The sequence below is a fragment of the Balaenoptera acutorostrata genome, chromosome 9 (genome assembly GCF_949987535.1).
Source record: "Balaenoptera acutorostrata chromosome 9, mBalAcu1.1, whole genome shotgun sequence".
Classification (NCBI taxonomy): Eukaryota; Metazoa; Chordata; class Mammalia; order Artiodactyla; family Balaenopteridae; genus Balaenoptera; species Balaenoptera acutorostrata.
Genome location: NC_080072.1, coordinates 56,082,494 through 56,101,419, shown reverse-complemented (window position 1 = coordinate 56,101,419; position 18,926 = coordinate 56,082,494). Strand labels below are relative to the sequence as shown.

The 18,926-nt window shown below is 54.3% G+C and overlaps 1 protein-coding gene across 1 annotated transcript in view; it reads left to right on the top strand.

The window, feature by feature from the left end:
* LOC103002685 (guanylate cyclase 2D-like) overlaps positions 1–18,926 on the top strand; it is a 51,364-nt gene that overhangs the window by 29,389 nt on the left and 3,049 nt on the right. Inside the window, 5 exon segments of the mRNA XM_057553267.1 lie at positions 3,979–4,148; positions 5,143–5,246; positions 6,105–6,199; positions 7,794–7,880; positions 9,466–9,541. Coding sequence (XP_057409250.1) covers positions 3,979–4,148; positions 5,143–5,246; positions 6,105–6,199; positions 7,794–7,880; positions 9,466–9,541 — 532 coding nt within the window.

Here is an 18,926-nt window from a genome sequence, read left to right as displayed (position 1 = left end):
TGTGTGATGCTCTCATAACTACCCCTGGACCTGTTGGTTCCAACCTAAACGACTCTGTCCCCAGTGCTTGGCAATGTCCAGTACATGGTAGGTCCTCAGGAAACAGGTGCTGACTAAATGAGGAGCTCACTGAGGCCCAGAGAGGGAAGTGCCTTGCCTGAGGTCACACAGCTGGTAGGTGACAGAGCCAGGACAGGAAAGTGCCATGTCCACCACCACTGCCCAGCTCTGTCCACTGCCCCACACTGACCCGCAGAAACCTGAGCCACTGGCATTCCTAGCACACATCTTCCTTCCCATTCCCCGTTCAGGACCCCACGTTTCTGCCCCAGCCCATCGTCTGTGGCATTCTCTGTCATGCTGGCTGAGTTTCCCTCTTGCCTCCAGAGCTACCATGGGCCCCAGGAAAAGATTCCTCATCTCGTCTTGCTGAGCCCTGCAGCTTTGATGTGCCCTGAGTCACCCCTGACCTTGTCTCTTCCTCCCCTGCTAATCTTTTCTCACACATGTGTCCCTCCCAGCTCTGAATCACGCTTTCTGATCTGCTCTGAACTCTGGCCAAGAGGTCTGCATCTTTCTGGCAGAGTGAAATGAAATAAAACAAGGCCTGCACACCCATCCAGATGTGGGGAAACAGGAGGCCGGGTCCTCCCCGTGTGCAAGCGCATCTCTCATCGCTCACGCAGCCGCCTTGGTTTCCCCTCCGTCCCAGCAGGATCTGGTTGCTGCTCTTTAATCCGGTCTGGGCTGGGAGGCAGCCAGGCGATCATTTCCTGGTTCCACAGGGGTCTGTGATTCCCTCCCAGCACGCGCTGAGTGAGCACTTTCATGGACATAACTCTGGAGCAGGGCTCGAGTGGGCTGCGGGGGAGGAGAGGGTTTACCTCAGCCGCTCCGCCCGGCGGGTGGGCCTGGCCCCGGCCATACTGCTGAGCCACCCTGGGCACATCACTTCACCTCTCTGAGCCTCAAGTTCCCATTTGTAAAACAGAGGTGAAAGTGCCTACGGCTTAGGGTGGTTCTGCAGATTAAGCAGCGTGAGAGGAAGTGCTGTCGTTCATACCAACACGATGATGAGCGCCAGCTCGTGCAGGCGCTGAGGCCTCCCCCCGAAAGCACAGAATTGCGGGGGAATATAGATGTACCAGTTAATGTCTACAGAGGACTGGCCTGGCCTACGGATTGTCACAGGATATCTCATTTAACCCTCGAAATGCCCCTCAGAGGGATACAATATTATCCCTACTGTACAGATGAAGATACAGGCTCAGAGAGGTGGGTGACTCTACCAAGGTCACACAGCAAGCCAGTGGTGGAGTTAGAATTCACCTCTGCGTTTGTTAGTATGGAAACCTTTGCACCCACCTCTCCTCTGGCTGTGTTCTCCCAGCTGCAAAAGGACCACACCTGTGCTCAAGGAGCTGCACAGCCCTCGTTTGTAGCTGAGTGCCCCTTACGACAGGAGTCTCTGAGTGATCATCTTTGTGAGTCTGGGCTCCTAAAGAGCAGGGCCTGTGCCTGGTCATCTTTCTGCTGCTGGGGTTGTAGGGGTGGTTATTAATTACACCAAACTCTCCCTTCCAGCTTAGGTGGCAGGCAGGTGGAGGGTTAGAGGTCAGCTTAGCCGCTTGGAGAACATGGTCTGGATGTGTGGCCACCTTGGGGCTTTCTACTGCTCCTCCTCCCCAGTTTGGACCTTGGGTCACCCATCTGAGGCAGTGATGGGTCCCCAGAGCTGGTGTCTCTTCCTGAATTGCAGCTGCACACCTGGTGGGCTGGAAGAGAGGCTAGCAAGCAGTAGATCTCCCAGGCTACGTCTCGGAGGCAGGACCTGGCCCAGACCCATGTGCTGACCATGTGCAGGGCAGGAACAGAGGGAAACCCCACATAGCAGGCAGATTCTCCCCAGCAGAGAGAAAGAAAGAGCCCAAGCCATGTACATCAAGAGGCAGCAAAGCATATGGGCTCTGGAGCTAGACTGAACAAGTTCAAATCTGTGCTGTGTGACGTCGGCGAGTGACTTAACCTCTCTGGCCCAGTTTCTGTCTGCAAAATGGCAATAGTAATAGTACCTACCTCACAGAATTCTTGTGAAGATCTAATTCTTGTAAAGGGTTTGGAATAGTGTCTGGTTATATGAGTAATAAGGGAGCACTTACTTAGTCCTTTTTCCAATCTTGCCAATCAGATAATGTGTTTGTCCTCCTGTGGGGAAGAAGGGTGTGGGCAGAGCGAAAGCCAGAGCTTGCTCATATTTTTGCCGGGGGCATGGGGTGGGAGGTCTCTCTCCTGTGTGGAAATGTACACAGTGGGGGGCAGCCCTGCCCCTGACCCAGCCACATTCAGGCCAGCCCACAGTAAGTGCAGATGATGGGGAGGGAGGGAGATGGAGGTCACAGCCCTGAGGAAGGAAACATCTTTTCCCCAGCTGGTGACCGGGGAGATTTAATGGACTCGATGCAGTGAAAACTGGGCTGATGGAGGGCTTGGATCTCAACAGATAGGGACTCAGGGAGACCATTTTAGGCAGAGGGACTAGACCATCAGGGCCTGGAGGTGAGCAAGCGCTGAGTGTCTCTGCAGAAAGCAGGAAGTTTCCCGTTTGGCTGAAACATGGGGAACCAGGAACAAGTGTTAGGAATAAGTCAGGATATTCTGCAAATCATGGGAGTCCCTGATTGCTAGCTCCATGGGGAGTGAATTATAAGCCTTTCGCTGTAGGGAGCAAATTTAAGTATATGAGCAGAATGTGGTATGATTAGGGCAGATCACTTCCCGGTATTGGGGCAGGGATATTCCGGGTGAGGGAAAGAGCTGGGGGACATAGGTAGTAGGGCACAGTCCACAGGTAATGGTGTGCGAAAGAAATTTATTGAATTATAGCACCCTCTGTGGGCACGAGAAGCATCATCATTATTATTACTGTCTACCAGGTGCTGAGGGAGAGTGGCTATGCCTGGCCAGAGGGAAAGCTCTGATCCACAGGTCCGAGGGATGCCTGCACGTGCCTGCTGTAGGAGTGGCCTTGGCTGGCCTGGCCTGTGGCAGGGGAGATGGCCACGGTATACATCTGTGTCCCCAGCACCTGGAACAGGGCCTTCAGAATAGAGAATGAGCTTCAGAATAGGAAAGAACTGTGGCTTGAGTTCAGGAGGTAGAGCTGGAACCAGCAGGTGAAAGGCAGGTTACCATTCAACTCAACTTTTGTAAATCAGAGTTGCCCCGAGGGAGAAGCAGCCACCTCAGGAAGGAGACGTGAGCAGGACCAGACAGCCATGGGGAGGCAAGTGCGTGGCCTTTAAAGTCCCTCCTAATTCTGAGACTCTGGGAGTCTATCGTCTCCAAAAGCATTAGCCCAGGAGAAGATGATGATGATCATGATGGTGATGGTGATGGTGATGGATGATGATGGTGATGATGATGATGATGGTAACGAGAGAAGTCGCTGTTTATTGAGCATCTGTGACAAAACTGGCTCTTAAATCGTTATCTTTAATATGCATTTCATATAAGAGGAACCGAGGCTTGCACAGGCGAAGTGGCCTGACCAAGGTAAATGGCAGAGCCGGGGTTCGTATCCACATCTCTCGGATTTCAAACACTACATTCTTTTTAGTACACCTTGGAAGGCCAAGGGTTTGGGAAATAGGCTATATATCCAATATACAGGCACTCCTCTCCAGATGAAGCCCTGATCTGCTGCTGCGGCATTGTGCAGATGGGGCACCCAGGGCTGCTGCCAAGGAACTCATGGTCTGGGGTCAGAGGTGAGACCTGCAATTCAGACAAAGGTGATCTGAAATGTGCAGGTCTAATCATTGCCAGAGCGGCTGGGATGGGAGGCCTGGGAAAGATGGCACTGTTCGCCAGAGACTTGAGGGCTGGGTCAGGGGCTCCAGAGAGGTGGCCTTGTGTGGGATGTGGATCAGTCCAAGGAGGGGGTTTCTTGTCCCGGAGCATGAAGGCTGTGACGTCTAGGTGGAGACCATCGGGGATGCCTAAATGGTGGCAGTGAGGCTGCCCCGGCGCAACAGGAGCCAGCATGCAGCTGAGATCACCAACATGGTCTTGGACATCCTCAGCTCTGTGGGCGACTTCCGGATGAGGCATGCGCCCACTGTGCCCATTCGCATCAGGGCTGGCCTGCACTCAGACATGGACTTGGGGCTGCGGGAGTCTCCCAACCCTGCCTGGGGCGCTGGCTGGGGCAACCCCAATGGCGTGCTTCTGGAATCCTGAGATTCTAAAAATCCATAATAGAAAATTTTTACAATTCTGTTTTTCTTCTATTATTTTAAGGTTCTAAGATGTCATAAATCAAAGAATCTGTGATGCTCAGATTCACACATATATATTTTTTTATCTCAGCATCTGTCAAGGTCATCTAAGTCCATGCTGAGGAGCTGATAGTCTGATGGAAGAGGCAGAGCAGAGACCTTCTGTGGTCATGCAAACAACTAAATATTTGCTGGGAGGGGACTAGGAGAGACCTCAGGGTCTCTACTATAGAATATCCTTCTCGTGCCCTCACCCCTTCCTCCTTCCATAACTTCACCTGTGGGATAAAGTCCAAACTCCCCACCCCCCTCATAGCCTCCAAGGCCCTTGCTAATCTCTCCAGCCACATCTCCCACCACTTTCCACTTGGTACTCTGTCTATACCCAGCCACTTGCAGTTTCCCACAGGCATGTGGGCTCTCTGCCTCTGTGCCTTTGCACCTGCTGTTCCCTGCCGACTCATTCTCTCATCCTTCAAGACACAGTTTAGGTACTGCCTCCTCCAGGAAGTCCTCTGGGCTGGGTCAGAGTCTTCTTTCTGGGCTGGCACAGCCCTGGTGCTTCCCTCTTCACAACATTGATTAGCGTTTATACATCTCTCCCCACCAGGCTGGGAGCACCCTAAGAGCAGAGCCTGGCTCCAATTTATCTGTGCCCCCCTACCCCCAGCCCAGAGCCTGGCATAGATGTCATCTCCTCTCTGGGTGTTCTTGGAGATTCCATACAGCTTCATCCTCACCCCCCAGCTGGAGCCCAAGATGTGGGGTGAGGACAGCAGTTTGGGGGGAACTGGGGGGGACAAGAGTGTTGTAGAGACTTCTCTTGGGTCCAGGACCTGCTGGAGCTCACTGGGCACATCTGAGTTTCAGGGCCCTGCGTGGCGGGGGTTGTGGGTCTCACCATGCCTCAGTACTGCCTCTTTGGGGACACAGTTAACACCGCATCCCGGATGGAGTCTACAGGGCTACATGAGTGTCTCATATTTCTATCCTAGGGAAGCCCAGGGAAGGACTCTCTCAATGACCCCTGCAGCCTGGCTGTTTGAAACAGTGCTTAGTAACCAAATCACCGCCTGGTGGCAGCGTACCCTAGTCATCAGGAAAACAACTAGAAGGAGATGCTGTATGTCACTGGTTCTTTTAACTTTGCACAGGGCTTTTGTGATGATCTCATGAGAGAATTAGCAGGGAAAACAATGACTCCAGAGGCAGGAAACCTGGGTCCTCACCCTGACTGGGTCCGGTGTGCTTAGTGTCCTTGAGCAAAATGCTCTTCCTCTAGGTCTTGGTTTCCCCATCTTTCCAATGAGGAGACACCTTTCAATTAAAAAAAAAATACGCCGTTTTCGACCCTTGCTGGCAGCAGGAACCTCTCTGATGGCCTGGCTAGAGCAGCTGAAAAAATTGAGCCTCTGCTCCTGGCTGCACATGTTGTGTGCTCCCTAATGTCGCTCAGTACATATCCTGCTTAATCAGATGTTTGGCCCTAGAGGGGAGCCCTGCCCTTAAAAGAAAAATAACCGTTTATCTGCACTGACTCAGCCTTCAAAGACTTTCCTACAAGTAGAGATTATGTTCCTAAGGTTCTGACTTCATCTTGAGTTCTCCTTCACAATCAATCCATGTAGTTTCCTTTCCCTTGAGACCTCCACTTTAGTGCCCAGCAATCTACTAGGGGGACAAGAGGGCCAGGCAAAAGGTATTGCATGAATCAGAATTGTGTGCCTGACTGGCTGGAACTGGGGCTGTTACAGGCTCTTAATGATTTTACCGAACACTAGGTATGCTGTCACCAGGTGGTAACTTGACTACTACCTTTCTTCTCAGCATACAGAATTCATGTCTGCATAAGCACCGCCCAGACACTGCTCAGCCTGGATGAAGGCTACAAAATTGATATCAGAGGCCAGACTGAGCTAAAGGTGAGAGACTTTCTTTCCTGGGATTGATGGGAAATCAGTCTCCAGAGGTCCAGTTTCTGTGGGCAGCAGGAGAGAGTCTCATCTGACTGATATAGCTAAAGGAAATGCTGACCTGGGAGCTGATCACCTTTAATGTCCTCCTCACTCCCCAAATTCTCAGGAAACATTTCTTCCGGGGAGCCCCTCCCTCATTTGGCTCCTCATAAGGAGAAGGGCCGGGGCAGAGAAGTTACTTCTCTTGATGACCTACCTGGGCAGCACACTGGTGCACCACAGATAGTAACATATTTATTACCACAGAAATAATGAAAGGAGGATCCACGTCCCCATTTTACATTTGAGGAAATTAAATTTGAGAGGCAAAGAGATTTATCCAAAGTCACAAGCTGAATCCTAGGTCTGGTGGCTCCAGAGCCTGTGCCTTCTCCACAGCACTGTTGGGCTCCTACTCATCCTTCAGAACCCTAGCACAGACCTTAGCTCTCACCGAAGCCTGCCCTGACCCAGGAATATCCCTCTTCTTCCTTTCTCCCAGAAATAACTGTCATGCCTTCTCTGTGCACCCACCAGTCCCACAGCTGGCCCTCTGATGTCAGTGTGATATTGGGTTGTACCCGCCCATCAGCCCTCAAAGGCAGAAACTGGTCTGTCACCTCTGCATTCTTTTTTTAATGTTAACGTTCAGTAAGGTAATGGTACCATCCTGTGAATGACTTTTCTTCCTACCCCACCCCCTTTCATTTCCCCAATTCCTCAGCTAGAGCCAGGCCTACTGGAGTGACTGGAGCAGCTGGGGCATTTAAAGACCCAGGGTTGCGACTGGGCCCCAGAAATTGGGGGACTCCCGTGGGGGGCTCCACGGGACTCACTTCATTAAACGGTGAAATGTCAGAGCAGCAGCTCAGAGAGGAGCAGTAACTTATCCAAAGTCTCACAGCCTGTGAGGGCCAGCATAAGCGGAATCCTTTGCTTTGGAGGCTGAGGTTATGGGCGAGTGGAGTAAGGGCAGGCGTGTCTTGTTTGGGGGAGTAGGCACTAGATGTCCTAAGGAACAGAGGATTCTGATGACAGAAGGGGATGCAGAGTGGGAGTGGGGAAGGGCAGTATGCCGACCTCAGGTTCTTTGGGCTGACCTGAGGGATCCAAGGGGTAATACCCATCCCTGGTCCAGGTGGCGTGTGAAACTTCTAGGACAGCCCATCCTGACCCCCCAGGTAGCTGCACCCCCACCCCAGGGGAGACCACTGTATCCCTCAACAGTTTGGGAGAATCACAAATCACAGAATCCTGGGATCTTAGCATTCCATGTCTGCTGGTTATAGAACTCATGATTCATTATTTATTTATTTCTCTAACAGATAAATATTAATTCATTGAATCCTCACAACTCCATGAGGTATTCAGGAAACTGAGGCACAGAGAAGTGAAGTAAGTTGGCCAAAGTCACACAGCTAGAAGTGACAGAGCCAGGATTTGGACCCAGACAATCTGCCTCCAGGCTCTAAGCTGCTTTCCTCCCAGCTGTGGGAATCCTGCCTCTGCCCTGGCTCTCTGCTTGAGAAGGTTTGTTCAACTCTTTTCTTCTCTCTTCCAGGGGAAGGGCTTCAAGGAGACCTACTGGCTGGTGGGGAAGGCAGGCTTCCCCAGACCCCTCCCCACATCTCTGGACATCAAACCCCGGGTGAGTAAGTGGAATTTCCCCCAAAGCTTGGCCTCTGTTGTTTGAAATTTGATACTTGTTATTTTTCTGATTATAAAGGTATTACCTGCCTAGCGGGGAAAACTTGGAAAATACAGAATTCTTTAATGGTTAAATAATCGCGATCTTTCCACTCCTGAGAGACAGCCACTGTTAGCACTTTAGCATGGTTCCTGCCAGCCTGTTGCTGATGTCTATGTCGTGGATGAGATCATGCTGCCTCCATAACTTCTCATTCTGATCTGTGCTCTCCACTCAACGTCCTGAGCGCCCTGGGTATCATTCAGAGCACTTCACTCACACTTGTAGTTACAGCATCAGGATTGCAACATGTGGCGGCCGTCATTAGCTCAACCTCCCTCTTGTCACTCAGCATGTGGAGTCTTCCCATTCTGAGCCCATTACAGGTGATACGTTGATAAATATCACTGGGCATTTGTCACCATTCAGACTATTTCCGCAGGGGGTATAGCTCAGTGGTAGAGCATTTGACTGCAGACTATTTCCGCAGACGAGGAATTTACAGATCAAAAGCCCTCATATTTTAGGGGCCAAAAGAAGCAGATTCTCAGAGCTGGTGCCTGCCCTGCAGTTGGGCTCTTTCCTTTGTCCTCTGTCCTTTGCGACCCCATGTCCCTTGCTGAGGGCAACACAGGTGAGATGGGGGAGCGGGAGAAGCAAGAACATTTTACTGCAACATGCTGTTCCTCACTCTCTTCCACTCAAGCACCGGGAGGTCCACAGAGGGCCACAGGGCGCAGGTGCTGCCCATAGCTGAGCATTAGTTTCCTAGAAATGAGGCGGCCCAGGGGCCCACAGGGGCCCGTGGGCTCATTCCACCAGTAGGCGGCTGGCCTGGGGATGGACAGAGCCCCGTCAGGGGCCCACAGCACGACCACATCAGAGCTTCCTGCCCAGGGTCTTTCCTTCATTAGAACTTCCAACTGACTCCTCGCAGCAGTTCCAGGATGCCCCCCTCCCATCTCTCAAAGACCAGAAACGTGTGGGGCACACATGGGCTTCCTGGGAAAAGACCAGCACTAAAGCAGCCTAGGCTGCACGTCTTCCAAGTGGAAGGATTGATATGGACAGGAGCTGAGGGCCATTAGAGCATCCCTGTCCCCCAGCTATCAGGCTGCCCCCAAGCCTCAGGACCCCAGGGAACCTGGGCAGAGCAGTGCCTGGGGGCAGGCAGTGCCCTGTTCATCTTCATCCCTGAGTGCCCTCCCTGACACACACTGGGATCCAGCGAGGTAGGGAGGAGGAGGGGGATGGATGGGCGTATGGAGAAGCGCTCAGGGTGCAGCACACACACAGATGCACCCTTTTTATAAGGACACTCCAGATTCCTGGGTGCAAAACCAGCTTGTGTTCACAGAAAGGCCCCCAGGCAGCCCTGGGTCCTTCAACTTTGCAGACGGTTTGCCGGGACTGGCTGTGTGACGTGGGGCAGGTCCCTGACCTCCCTGGCCTTCCCGTGGGCCACAGCAGCCCCAGCTTACCCACCCTCAGGGGAGCATCTGCGGCCCCTTCACCCTGTTCAGTCCCTCTGGGTCCTCTTCTCCAGCTGCCGTCCTCTGACCTCACAGCCGTCGGGCCTCCACCCCACTTCTGCCTCCACGGGCAGCCAGGCTTCTCAGAAGGCCTGTCTGCTGACGCTGACTTCACTTCCTCATCTTCCTCTCCTGCCGGCCCTCGCAGCCTGACTTCCACCACCACTCACCCAGAAGGCTCTGTGAGGTCACTGGTGCCCTCCACCCATGTCACCAGCTCCGTGGGCAGTTTTAGTTATCAGCCTGATTGCATGGTAACATTTCCCCGGCCTCCCTCTTCCTAGAAAGTTTCTCCAAGACCTCCTCGGCGCCCTGGCTGTGCTTCCCCGTCTCCAACTCCTCCCCCCTGGGCTCCCCGGCAGCTCTTCTCCTCTCCCCAACTCTTCCTTGCGGGGGCTGCACAGGGCTCCTCCCCGGGGCATCCCTTCCTATCCTGATGCTGATGACACCCCTTCTGGGCCTCGGCCCCAGACCCCCTCAATAGTTCTTTCTGGAGCTCTCATGGGACCTCAGACCCACCAGGTCCCTCTGGCAGCCTGGCCTCCACCAGAGTTCTCTTCTTCTCTTCTCAGTCAGAAAGCTGGACACTGTCCTGGAGTCCTCAGCAAGTCCTGGAGCTCTGCTTCCATCACAGCCCAAAGCTGACGACTTCTCCATCACCTCCGCTCTCCTGGTCACTGCGGGGGCTCTCGCCATTTCCCCTCATCCATCTCTGCCCGGCAGCCAGAGCAATCTTTCAATAAAACACAAACACGATTCACATGGGAGTTCCATGTTTAACACCCTCGGGGGCTTCCTACCTGAACTCTTTCATGCTGCCTCTGAGGTCCCGCTCTGTCCGGCCTGGGCCTGCCCCTCGGGCTCAGCTTTCCAGTACCTTCTGCTATGAGTCACCTCCTCGGGGCCTCCCTGCTGCTCCTTAAGACACACCGAGCTTCCCACCTCAGCACCTTCGTTCTCGCTGTCCCCTGGCCTGGTCCCTCCCTATCCTGCAGATCTCAGCTCTGTTGCTGCTTTCTTCACGAGGCGACTCTCATCACACACTCTAATCGGAGCCCTGCTGTAGCTGCCGTCCCATCTGCCAACACTGTTGTCACTGCAGCACTTGGTTCTCCCTGATATTTCTTGCTGATGCATTTATGGAACTTTCCCCAGGAGAGTCTGGCTGGCCGATATGCCTGCGGGTCTGCCAGTGGCAGGCACCCAGGGAGGTGAGCTCCCAGCCCTGCTCCAACCCACCCCGTCCTAAGAGTGGGAACCAGCAGGTCTGGCAGCCATTCGTCATCCTGAGCTCTCTCAGCTGATGACGTTTCCACTCCAGGCCAGAAACTTTAGAAAGTGCCAGCAACATTTTTATCTTCTTGACTCAGAGAGGGAAGAGAGCGGAGATTAGCCCCAGTGAGCTCCACCTGACCTGGGACCCTCCCAGGCCTCTAGGCAGCAGGGAAGAATCCCACACCCACCTAGGCCCACGGGCTCAGATCCAGCAGGTGGGCGCACAGGGCCCCGAGCACCCAAGTGCACCTGCATTCGCACACACACACTCCGCCTGGCATGGGCATCAGATACATACAAACGTGGAAACACTACCACGTGCCCCTCCGTTTGCCTGGAGATGAGGTCACAGATAGACCCACAGAAACACCGACAGACATGCAGGCAGACACACAGAATCTCTGCAGGAAGGGCCAGCTGGATGGGAACTTGTCTTGGACTTGTGTTTATGAGGCAGTTACCAAATTTTTACTTGAACTGTGTGCTATAGCTTGATTTTTAAGTCAAGTTTTCTAAAGTTGCTTTTATCCTCACTTTCTGTATTTGGCATATCCGCAGAAGTTATTTATCTTTATATTTGGAGATGTTCGGGGAAGCTGATGGAGATCAGGGGAAAGGGACCAAACCCCGCGCCCCCCTTCGTGTTTTGGTATATCCACGACCCAGGCAGCAGTGCCCGCAGATGGGCCTCCCATCACGTGTCACAGAGACACTCCATACAGGGGCCCCTTTTCTGCGCTCTGCCCCTGACAACCAGGCTCAGAAGTATCCCTGCCAGGTTGCTGTGAGGCCGTGGCTGTCACTCACAGCCTTGTTCCCTTCTCCGTGCAAAGGCGACAACCCCATTCTGCGCTCCTCTGGGCACACGTGGGAAGCAGACGAGAAAATGAAAGTGTACGCAGGCTCGGGGGCCAGTGTCCCTATCCTGATTTGTATCACAGAGCCCCTCACTGCAGCGCGTTAGGGGACAGAGCTGGGGCTAGCTGCCCATCTCCTGGGAGGCCTCTGGATTCAAAGCCACAAATGCAAATGAGTGGCACTTCACCTTCCTGGGCCTCGGTGCCCCGAAGTTCGAAGTGCAGAGGGCAGTGGTATGCCCGTCACAGGGCTGCTGCAGGGATCAGGAGAAGCCAAGGAGCGTGAGGGGCTCCTTGTAAGCAGCTGTGGGCTCTAAACGCCCACCACTGTTGTTCTGGGTGGGGTTTATTATTCTTGTTGGTCCTTTTCCCCGAGGGACACCTGGCAGGACCTCATAAACCAAGAAATCAAGGTGGCCTTTGTCAAAGCCCGCCAGAGCAGAGACGGGCCCTGGAGCTCGGGGAGGGCCTTGGCCAGGCCCTGAGGAGAGGGACGGAGCAATGTCCAGCCCAGAGACTCCTGTGCCTGGACACCCCCAAGCCCTCTCCCTGCTCCACTCCCCACAAAGAACTCCCTTGGGAGCTCCCTGGCCGCCAACAGGGCACTCGTTAATATGTGCCCTAGAGTGATAGTAATTGATGCGTTCCTGTGTGACTCCTACAGGTAAACTTGCCTCGTGACACAGAAACAATAAAAATAGAGATAGTCTCTCCTTTCCCAGAGCGCTTTGTTCTGGACAAATGGTTCTGACTCTGAGAGCTTGTTATAGAGCTCACTATTCCTTCCACTGAGAACACCGTCCCCATCGTATAGCCGAGGTGCCCAGGCCCCAAGGGAGGAGGTCATTTGTCCTGAGTGGCACAGCTGCCCCGGGCAGAAGCAAGACGGGGACCAGGAGCTGGAGCCAGGCAGTCGAGGGCTCCAGGCGCCACTGGACCACCTGCTCACATTACACCACTTCTCAGAGTCTCTGTTTTGTCATCTCTAAAATGGGTGTGGAGCGGGCCCGCATGAGGCTAGTTCCTGACAGAGGGCTTCAGCGCACAGCGAACGTTCAGCACAAGCTGCCTCCTTCCCCGCCTCTCCTCCCTGAGCTGGCCTAACCTCTTGGGCATCTGTGAGCACTGTGTTGGGAATCCGGGTCTTGGGCTCCCAGAATCTAAGGGGAGGGGTCGGGAGGGGAGTCATAATTCCTGGGTTCTTAGGAAAATGAGACTTCTGTCTTACAGGAAAAAAAAAAATCCACATCCAACTCATTAAACTAGCTTCCAACATCAAAGTGTACTTTCCAAAGCCCCCGAGGCTGATTTCAGAGCAGACAGACCAGGCACACGTGGAATTCATTTCCTTGACTGAGGGGAGAGGGCGGGGGCCAGGGGGCAGGTTAAGCCTTAAACAAACTCGTCCTTCTTCAAAAGACCCCTTAGGAGGGGGGAGCTGGCACTAAAACTGAAGTGGGTGTCTTTGGGACAATGCTCTGCTGGGGACTATGCCGTGTGTATGTGTGTGTGTGTGTGTGTGTGTGTGTGTGTGTGTGTGTGTAGATGTGAGAGGGATGCGGGCGATGTGTGTGGAGCCATGAGCTGCTGTGTGGTGGAAAGTGTTAGACTCCACTTTGGGAGATGCCCCTGCCATCCCGACCTGCACAACTTTGGGCTTAATCTTTTTATTCCTCAATTTCCTCAAATGCAAAATGGGACCGGTCACCCTTACCTCCCATGTCGTTGCGAAAATTAATGGAAAGGGCTGGAAACACCACAACTGGCCCCAAGCAGGCCTGCAGGAGGGCTAAGAAGGGAGGGTGCACACATGCCCATCTGTGGGACGTGCCCACGGCTCTGTGCGTGATGGTGTCTGCACGTGCGGTGCCCCTGTGGCCTGGAGGCCAGAAGCGTGGCCCTGGCTCCTCCAATGAACTCTGTGTGGCCCACATGGGGCCTGTGGATTTTCTCTCTGGGCCTCAGTCTCTTCATCTGTAAAAGGAGCTTTTGGTCTAATGGCCATGAAGTCCCCCTGGGCGTGAGGCTCCGTGCGTATCCACGGGCACACAGGTGGTATGTGGAGACCCAGCAGCAGGCAGACACAAGACCAGAATTCAAACCAGGATTCCATTCTGCTTTCCTCCCAGGAACTGGTCTGTGGGCCCCTCTAAGCCCTCAGCTCCTCACTGCACAGTGGGGACCAGCGCCCTGCCCCGCCTGCCTTATGGGGATGCTGTCAGGTCAAAGGAGACAACGCTTTGAAAGCACGCTGTCCCCGAGGAGAGTGTGCAGCGGCTGTGACCGAGGGCGCATGTGTGTAAACAGACCTGGGTGGCTTCGTGTACGTTGTGTGGATGTCAGCGTTCAAAGGACCCTGAGCAGACAGGTGACCGTGTTCCCGTGCACGTGACTCCATCTGCATGTGTGTGCTTGTCTGTGGATGTCTGTGCGTGTGCCGTGCCTCTGTGTACATGTGCATGGATGTGTGTGTGCATTGGTGTGTCTGCATGTCTGCTGCCTTAACTGTGTATGTTATGTGTCTAGGTGTGTCTGTCTGGGCACCAAAGTCTGGGAGCAGCGGCAGATCTTCTGATATTCGTGTCTGTGCCCACAATGTGGGTCTGTGTGTGTGTGGTGTGTGTCGCAGTGCATACCTTGTGTGCGTGTGGGTATAAGTCAGGCTGTGCCTGGATCTGACCTGGGTCTCCTTGCTCTTGAGCCCTCCAGAATGGTAGTGAGGGGAGAGTAGCCCCTGGCACTGAGCTGCCCATGCTGAGAAGGGCTGAGGCAGCTCTGTTCTCAGAGGCCTCGGCTCAGACCCCCCAGGGCAGAAGCTGGGGGCTCCAGGGAGAAACTCTATCACCAAAGCCAACACACTGCATATGAACAGACCCCACACACTGGGGTCTTCACCTCTCTCCAACCTTCCCTCATCAGTTGAGGACCCAGGAGGACAGCCAGTGCCTGTCTGGCTCTTGCGTTGTGTCCCCTCCTGGGGCTGGGCCGGTTTCCTCTGCCCCCAGAGGCTTTGGGGTTCGTTTATTTTACATTTGCCCGCTGCCTGCTATGGGCCAGGCCCTGTGCCTGGAGCTCCCACGACACTATCTCAACCACAGTCACCTGCTGGGACAGGAGAGCTTTGCCCACTTTCTAGAAGAGAAAACAGAGGCTCAGAGGGGTGAAGTGACCTGTCCACGCCGGTCTCTGTCTATCTCCTGATCCGAGGTGGCTGCACAGTGCTATAGAAGCCCAGAGAAACAGCGGCACCCCAGAGGGGGTGGCCTCAGCGACACACAATTTGTTTTTTTTTCTGTGAACGAGGTGAGGACAGAACCTTCCTCATGAGGCTGAGGAGGCTCTCGGGGCTGGCCCTTCCCTCGTGAGGAGCCGGCCTAGCATTTGCATGGGGCTTCCGTGCATATGCTCGTGTGGAACCTCAGAGACGGGGCCCCAAGTCATGACTTTCATGATGAATCAGTGCCAGCTGGTCCCCATGAAGTCCCCTACCCTCCCCCCACCAACCCGGGGTTATCCTCCTGTCCCTTGAGGTCGGTTCCCAGCAATGGGACACTCCTGGCATCTCTGGGGGCTGGGGTTCTCGATATGGCAGATGGGGCCATGGGGCCCTGGAAGGTCCTCGCAGGCCCCGGTGATCTGGAGTTGTTTGGTTCGGGTCCTTCAGGCAGGCACAATTTGGGATGGTCTCCTTGGAAACAATGAACATTTTAGCCTGGCATTCAAGGCTCTACTCACGCTGTCTTCACCTCATCTGTCCCCTGTACTCCCAACTCTCTGGCCTTGTCAGACTGCTTATTCTTCCCCATACCATTCATGATGCCACAACTTATTCTTTTTTTTTTTTTTTAATATTTTATTTATTTATTTATTTATTTATTTATGGCTGTGTTGGGTCTTCGTTTCTGTGTGAGGGCTTTCTCCAGTTGCGGGAAGTGGGGGCCATTCTTCATCGCGGTGCGCGGGCCTCTCACTATCGCGGCCTCTCTTGTTGCAGAGCACAGGCTCCAGACGCGCAGGCTCAGTAATTGTGGCTCACGGGCCCAGTCGCTCCGCGGCATGTGGGATCCTCCCAGACCAGGGCGCGAACCCGCGTCCCCTGCATTGGCAGGCAGACTCCCAACCACTGCGCCACCAGGGAAGCCCCACAACTTATTCTTGTTGTTTTCTCTACCTACATGACCTTTTCAACTTTTTCAACATTCGGTGAACTCCTACACATCCTTCAATGTCCATCTAAAAAGCCACCTCCTTGCAGTGGTTAAGAATCCACCTGCCAATGCAGGGGACACGGGTTCCAGCCCTGGTCCAGGAAGATCCCACATGCCGCAGAGCAACTGAGCCCGTGCGCCACAACTACTGAGCCTGCATGCCACAACTACTGAAGCCCATGTGCCTAGAGCCTGTGCTCCACAACAAAGAGAAACCACTGCAATGAGAAGCCCACGCACCGCAACCAAGAGTAGCCCCAACTCGCTGCAACTAGAGAAAGCCTGTGTGCAGCAATGAAGACCCAACACAGCCCAAAAAATAAATAAATAAATAAATTTTTAATTTAAAAATAAATAAAAAGCCACCTCCTCCTAAAACCCTTTCTCAACCTCCCTCTGTATGTAATTAGTAGTTGCCTTGCCTGACCCTCACGTGTCGGTAGGAACCTTATCTAGTTCATTCCTTTCGTCCAATGCCCAGGAAGAGGCGTGCACTGGGAGGTTGAATTGATGAATGAATAAGCTAATGAACTAGTTAACCCAAAGGTTTCGATGAACCATCTCCCCTCCTGCATGAGTGCCAGCTTCTGAGTCTCCTGCCTAGTTTCTCCTCTGCTGTATCTGCATCTAGGCTTGCTTAGTCTAATGCTTAGCTGGGATCCTGCATGCTAGGTAGGTGTGGGCAGTGTGTCAGTCCGTGGCTCCCATGGCTGCCCTGTCTCTCCTCCCCACCACCCATCCTGCTGCTATGGATGCTCTCACCTCCAACCCCTGCACAAGACTGGGTGCTCTTCCCCAGCCCCTCTGCTTCCCACTCCTTCTGGCCAACTCCTCCTCACCCTCCATGCCTCTGCTCCTTTGTCACTTCCTCCAGGAAGCCTTCCCTGAAACCCTCCCTTCCACCCCTGCGTATTGCAGGAGGGGCACCTCCTCTGCCCTCTCAGACCCCTGGGCACTGAGCCCTATCCCTGCAGACTGGGGGTTTCCTGAGGGCAGGGCTGAGTCGAAGCCCTCCTTCTGTGACTTCGATGGGAGAAGAAATGTAACAGGGCAGGGGAGGTGGGGAAGGCCACCGTGGTGGCAGGTGAATCTCGCTTTAAGGAAATGCACCTGCGTGAAAATACAGATTTGATCAAAGACTTTAGAGCTAAGTCTACACTCTTACAAGGGGAGGTGAAGTGACTAGAGCAGGAGGCAAGGGCCCCGCCTGTACTCAGCATGTTGTGTGTGCACTGTCTCAGGGAGTAGTCCTCGCAGCCCTAGGAAATGGTGCCTTCACCACTACTGCCGCTGAGTTCACCTGGGGCTGTGGGATGAAAAGCCCGGTGCTTTCCAGAGGGCCAGCCATGCTGTCTCTTGTCCCGGCTCTGCCCCTGGACTTGCTTGTAGAAACCGCTCCTGCTTGGGGCTCCAGCCTCCCCATCAGGACATGGACCGTGGGTGGAGGGTGGGGTGGGCGTGGTGATTAAATAAATCTCCGAGGTTCCTTTCCAAGAGGTTTCCCTGAGTCCTTGAGACTCTTCAGAAGTCCACCAGGGGGCAGGCAAGCTGTTCCCGAAAGAACCAGAGCCCCTCCAGGAACCCCAAGATTCCGGGCCCCTCCCCAGGCTGTCAGGCTCCCTGGGCTCAGCTGTCCAGCCAGGGAGGGAGGATGGTGCTGAGCAGAGCGATAGGCGGGGGCCCCACCCCACAGGGGAGCCTTGCCTGGAGAATCTCCCTGACGACCGACGGGCAGAGATCGGACGACAGATCTCAGCGTCTGTCACCATCGGAAAGGCCTGGCCCGAGTCAGCATCTGTCGGGGGTCTGTCCAGTCTCCAGCCGTTTGCATTTCCTATTAAATAACACGGAGGTGATGCTAACCTTGTCCACGGCTCTCCTGGACGCTGGCTCACGCAGCCTACCACCCCCTCTCCGGGGAGGCAGGGGCGATGGTCCCCACACACAGATGAGAGTGAGGCTGGCAGTTCTCTTCCACTGCTGACTTAGACCTTCCTTCTGGGCTCCAGCTCAGCACCCGGCTGCCTGCCACGCATCTCCCCAGTGAGCCACAGGTCACCCTGACTGTACTCTGCCCTGTCCCCTGGCCAGAACCAGGGGTGACCACCCTCTTTTTCCTGTCCTTCCCATGACCCTTTCCCTCACCCCCATAATTAATCCCCGAGTCTGTCCCACCCACCACGATGGTCTCTGCCTTGGTCTAGGCCCCATCATCTGCGTCCTCAGCAACAGCCCGGCCTCTGTGCCGCTCTCCAGCCTCTATTCCCTCCGGCCCGAGCCAGCCCGAGTCTGCCTGCAGCACCACCCTTGCCGTGTTGCTTTCCTCCTTAGCACTCCCCCACTGCTGATGGCCAGGGCCCGTCATGGAGCTCCTGCCAACCATCTCCCCTGACACCCAGCCTTTCCCAACCCCATGCCCAGCCCTGTCTTGTCCTCTCAAATAGCTCAGACCCCAGTTTCAACCTAGAGGATTTTTATTGTAAAAGCATTCCTATTAGTAGTTATAATAACCCCCCAAGACCTGGGACCAGTGGTCTGGAGACTATGTAACCTTGGCCTGTCACCACTGTGTCCAGATGCAGAACACTTCCAGCCTGAGGAACACCAGAATATCCAGTTGGCCCATTTCCAGAGTTGTCATTAGGCGCATGGCCTGGGGGAAGCTAGGCCGTGGGTGCAGGCTTTGTTCTCCCTGTGTGTCTGCCTTGAGCCTACACTCAGTACTTGATACAGCGCTAAAACCAGGTCCAAACTCCCAGTGCAGCAATAAGAAATTTGGAGTTTGCTGGAGATTTCCTGGGAGCCAGAGAAGAGAGTACGTCATCACCCATCATGCGGCCAAGCTTCATGAACCCCTCTGAACCTCAGTTCTCCCTCCCAGGTCCCTTCCCGGCAGCTACCCCCTCTTCCCCCTCCTCTTCCCCATCACCCCTTGTTGCCCCCGGTCAACCAGCACCCAGCCTCAGCTTCCTGCTTCATTGGTAGTTACCCAAAGAGCAACTACAGGATTGATCAAAGGCCCAGGAGCCTTTCAAAGGGCTGATTCAGGCCTTCCAGGCGCTGGGCAGGAGGTCTTCAAGGTTCCCTCTGCAGGCAGCCCATGGGAGGGTCTTTATTTCACTGAAAAGAAGGACC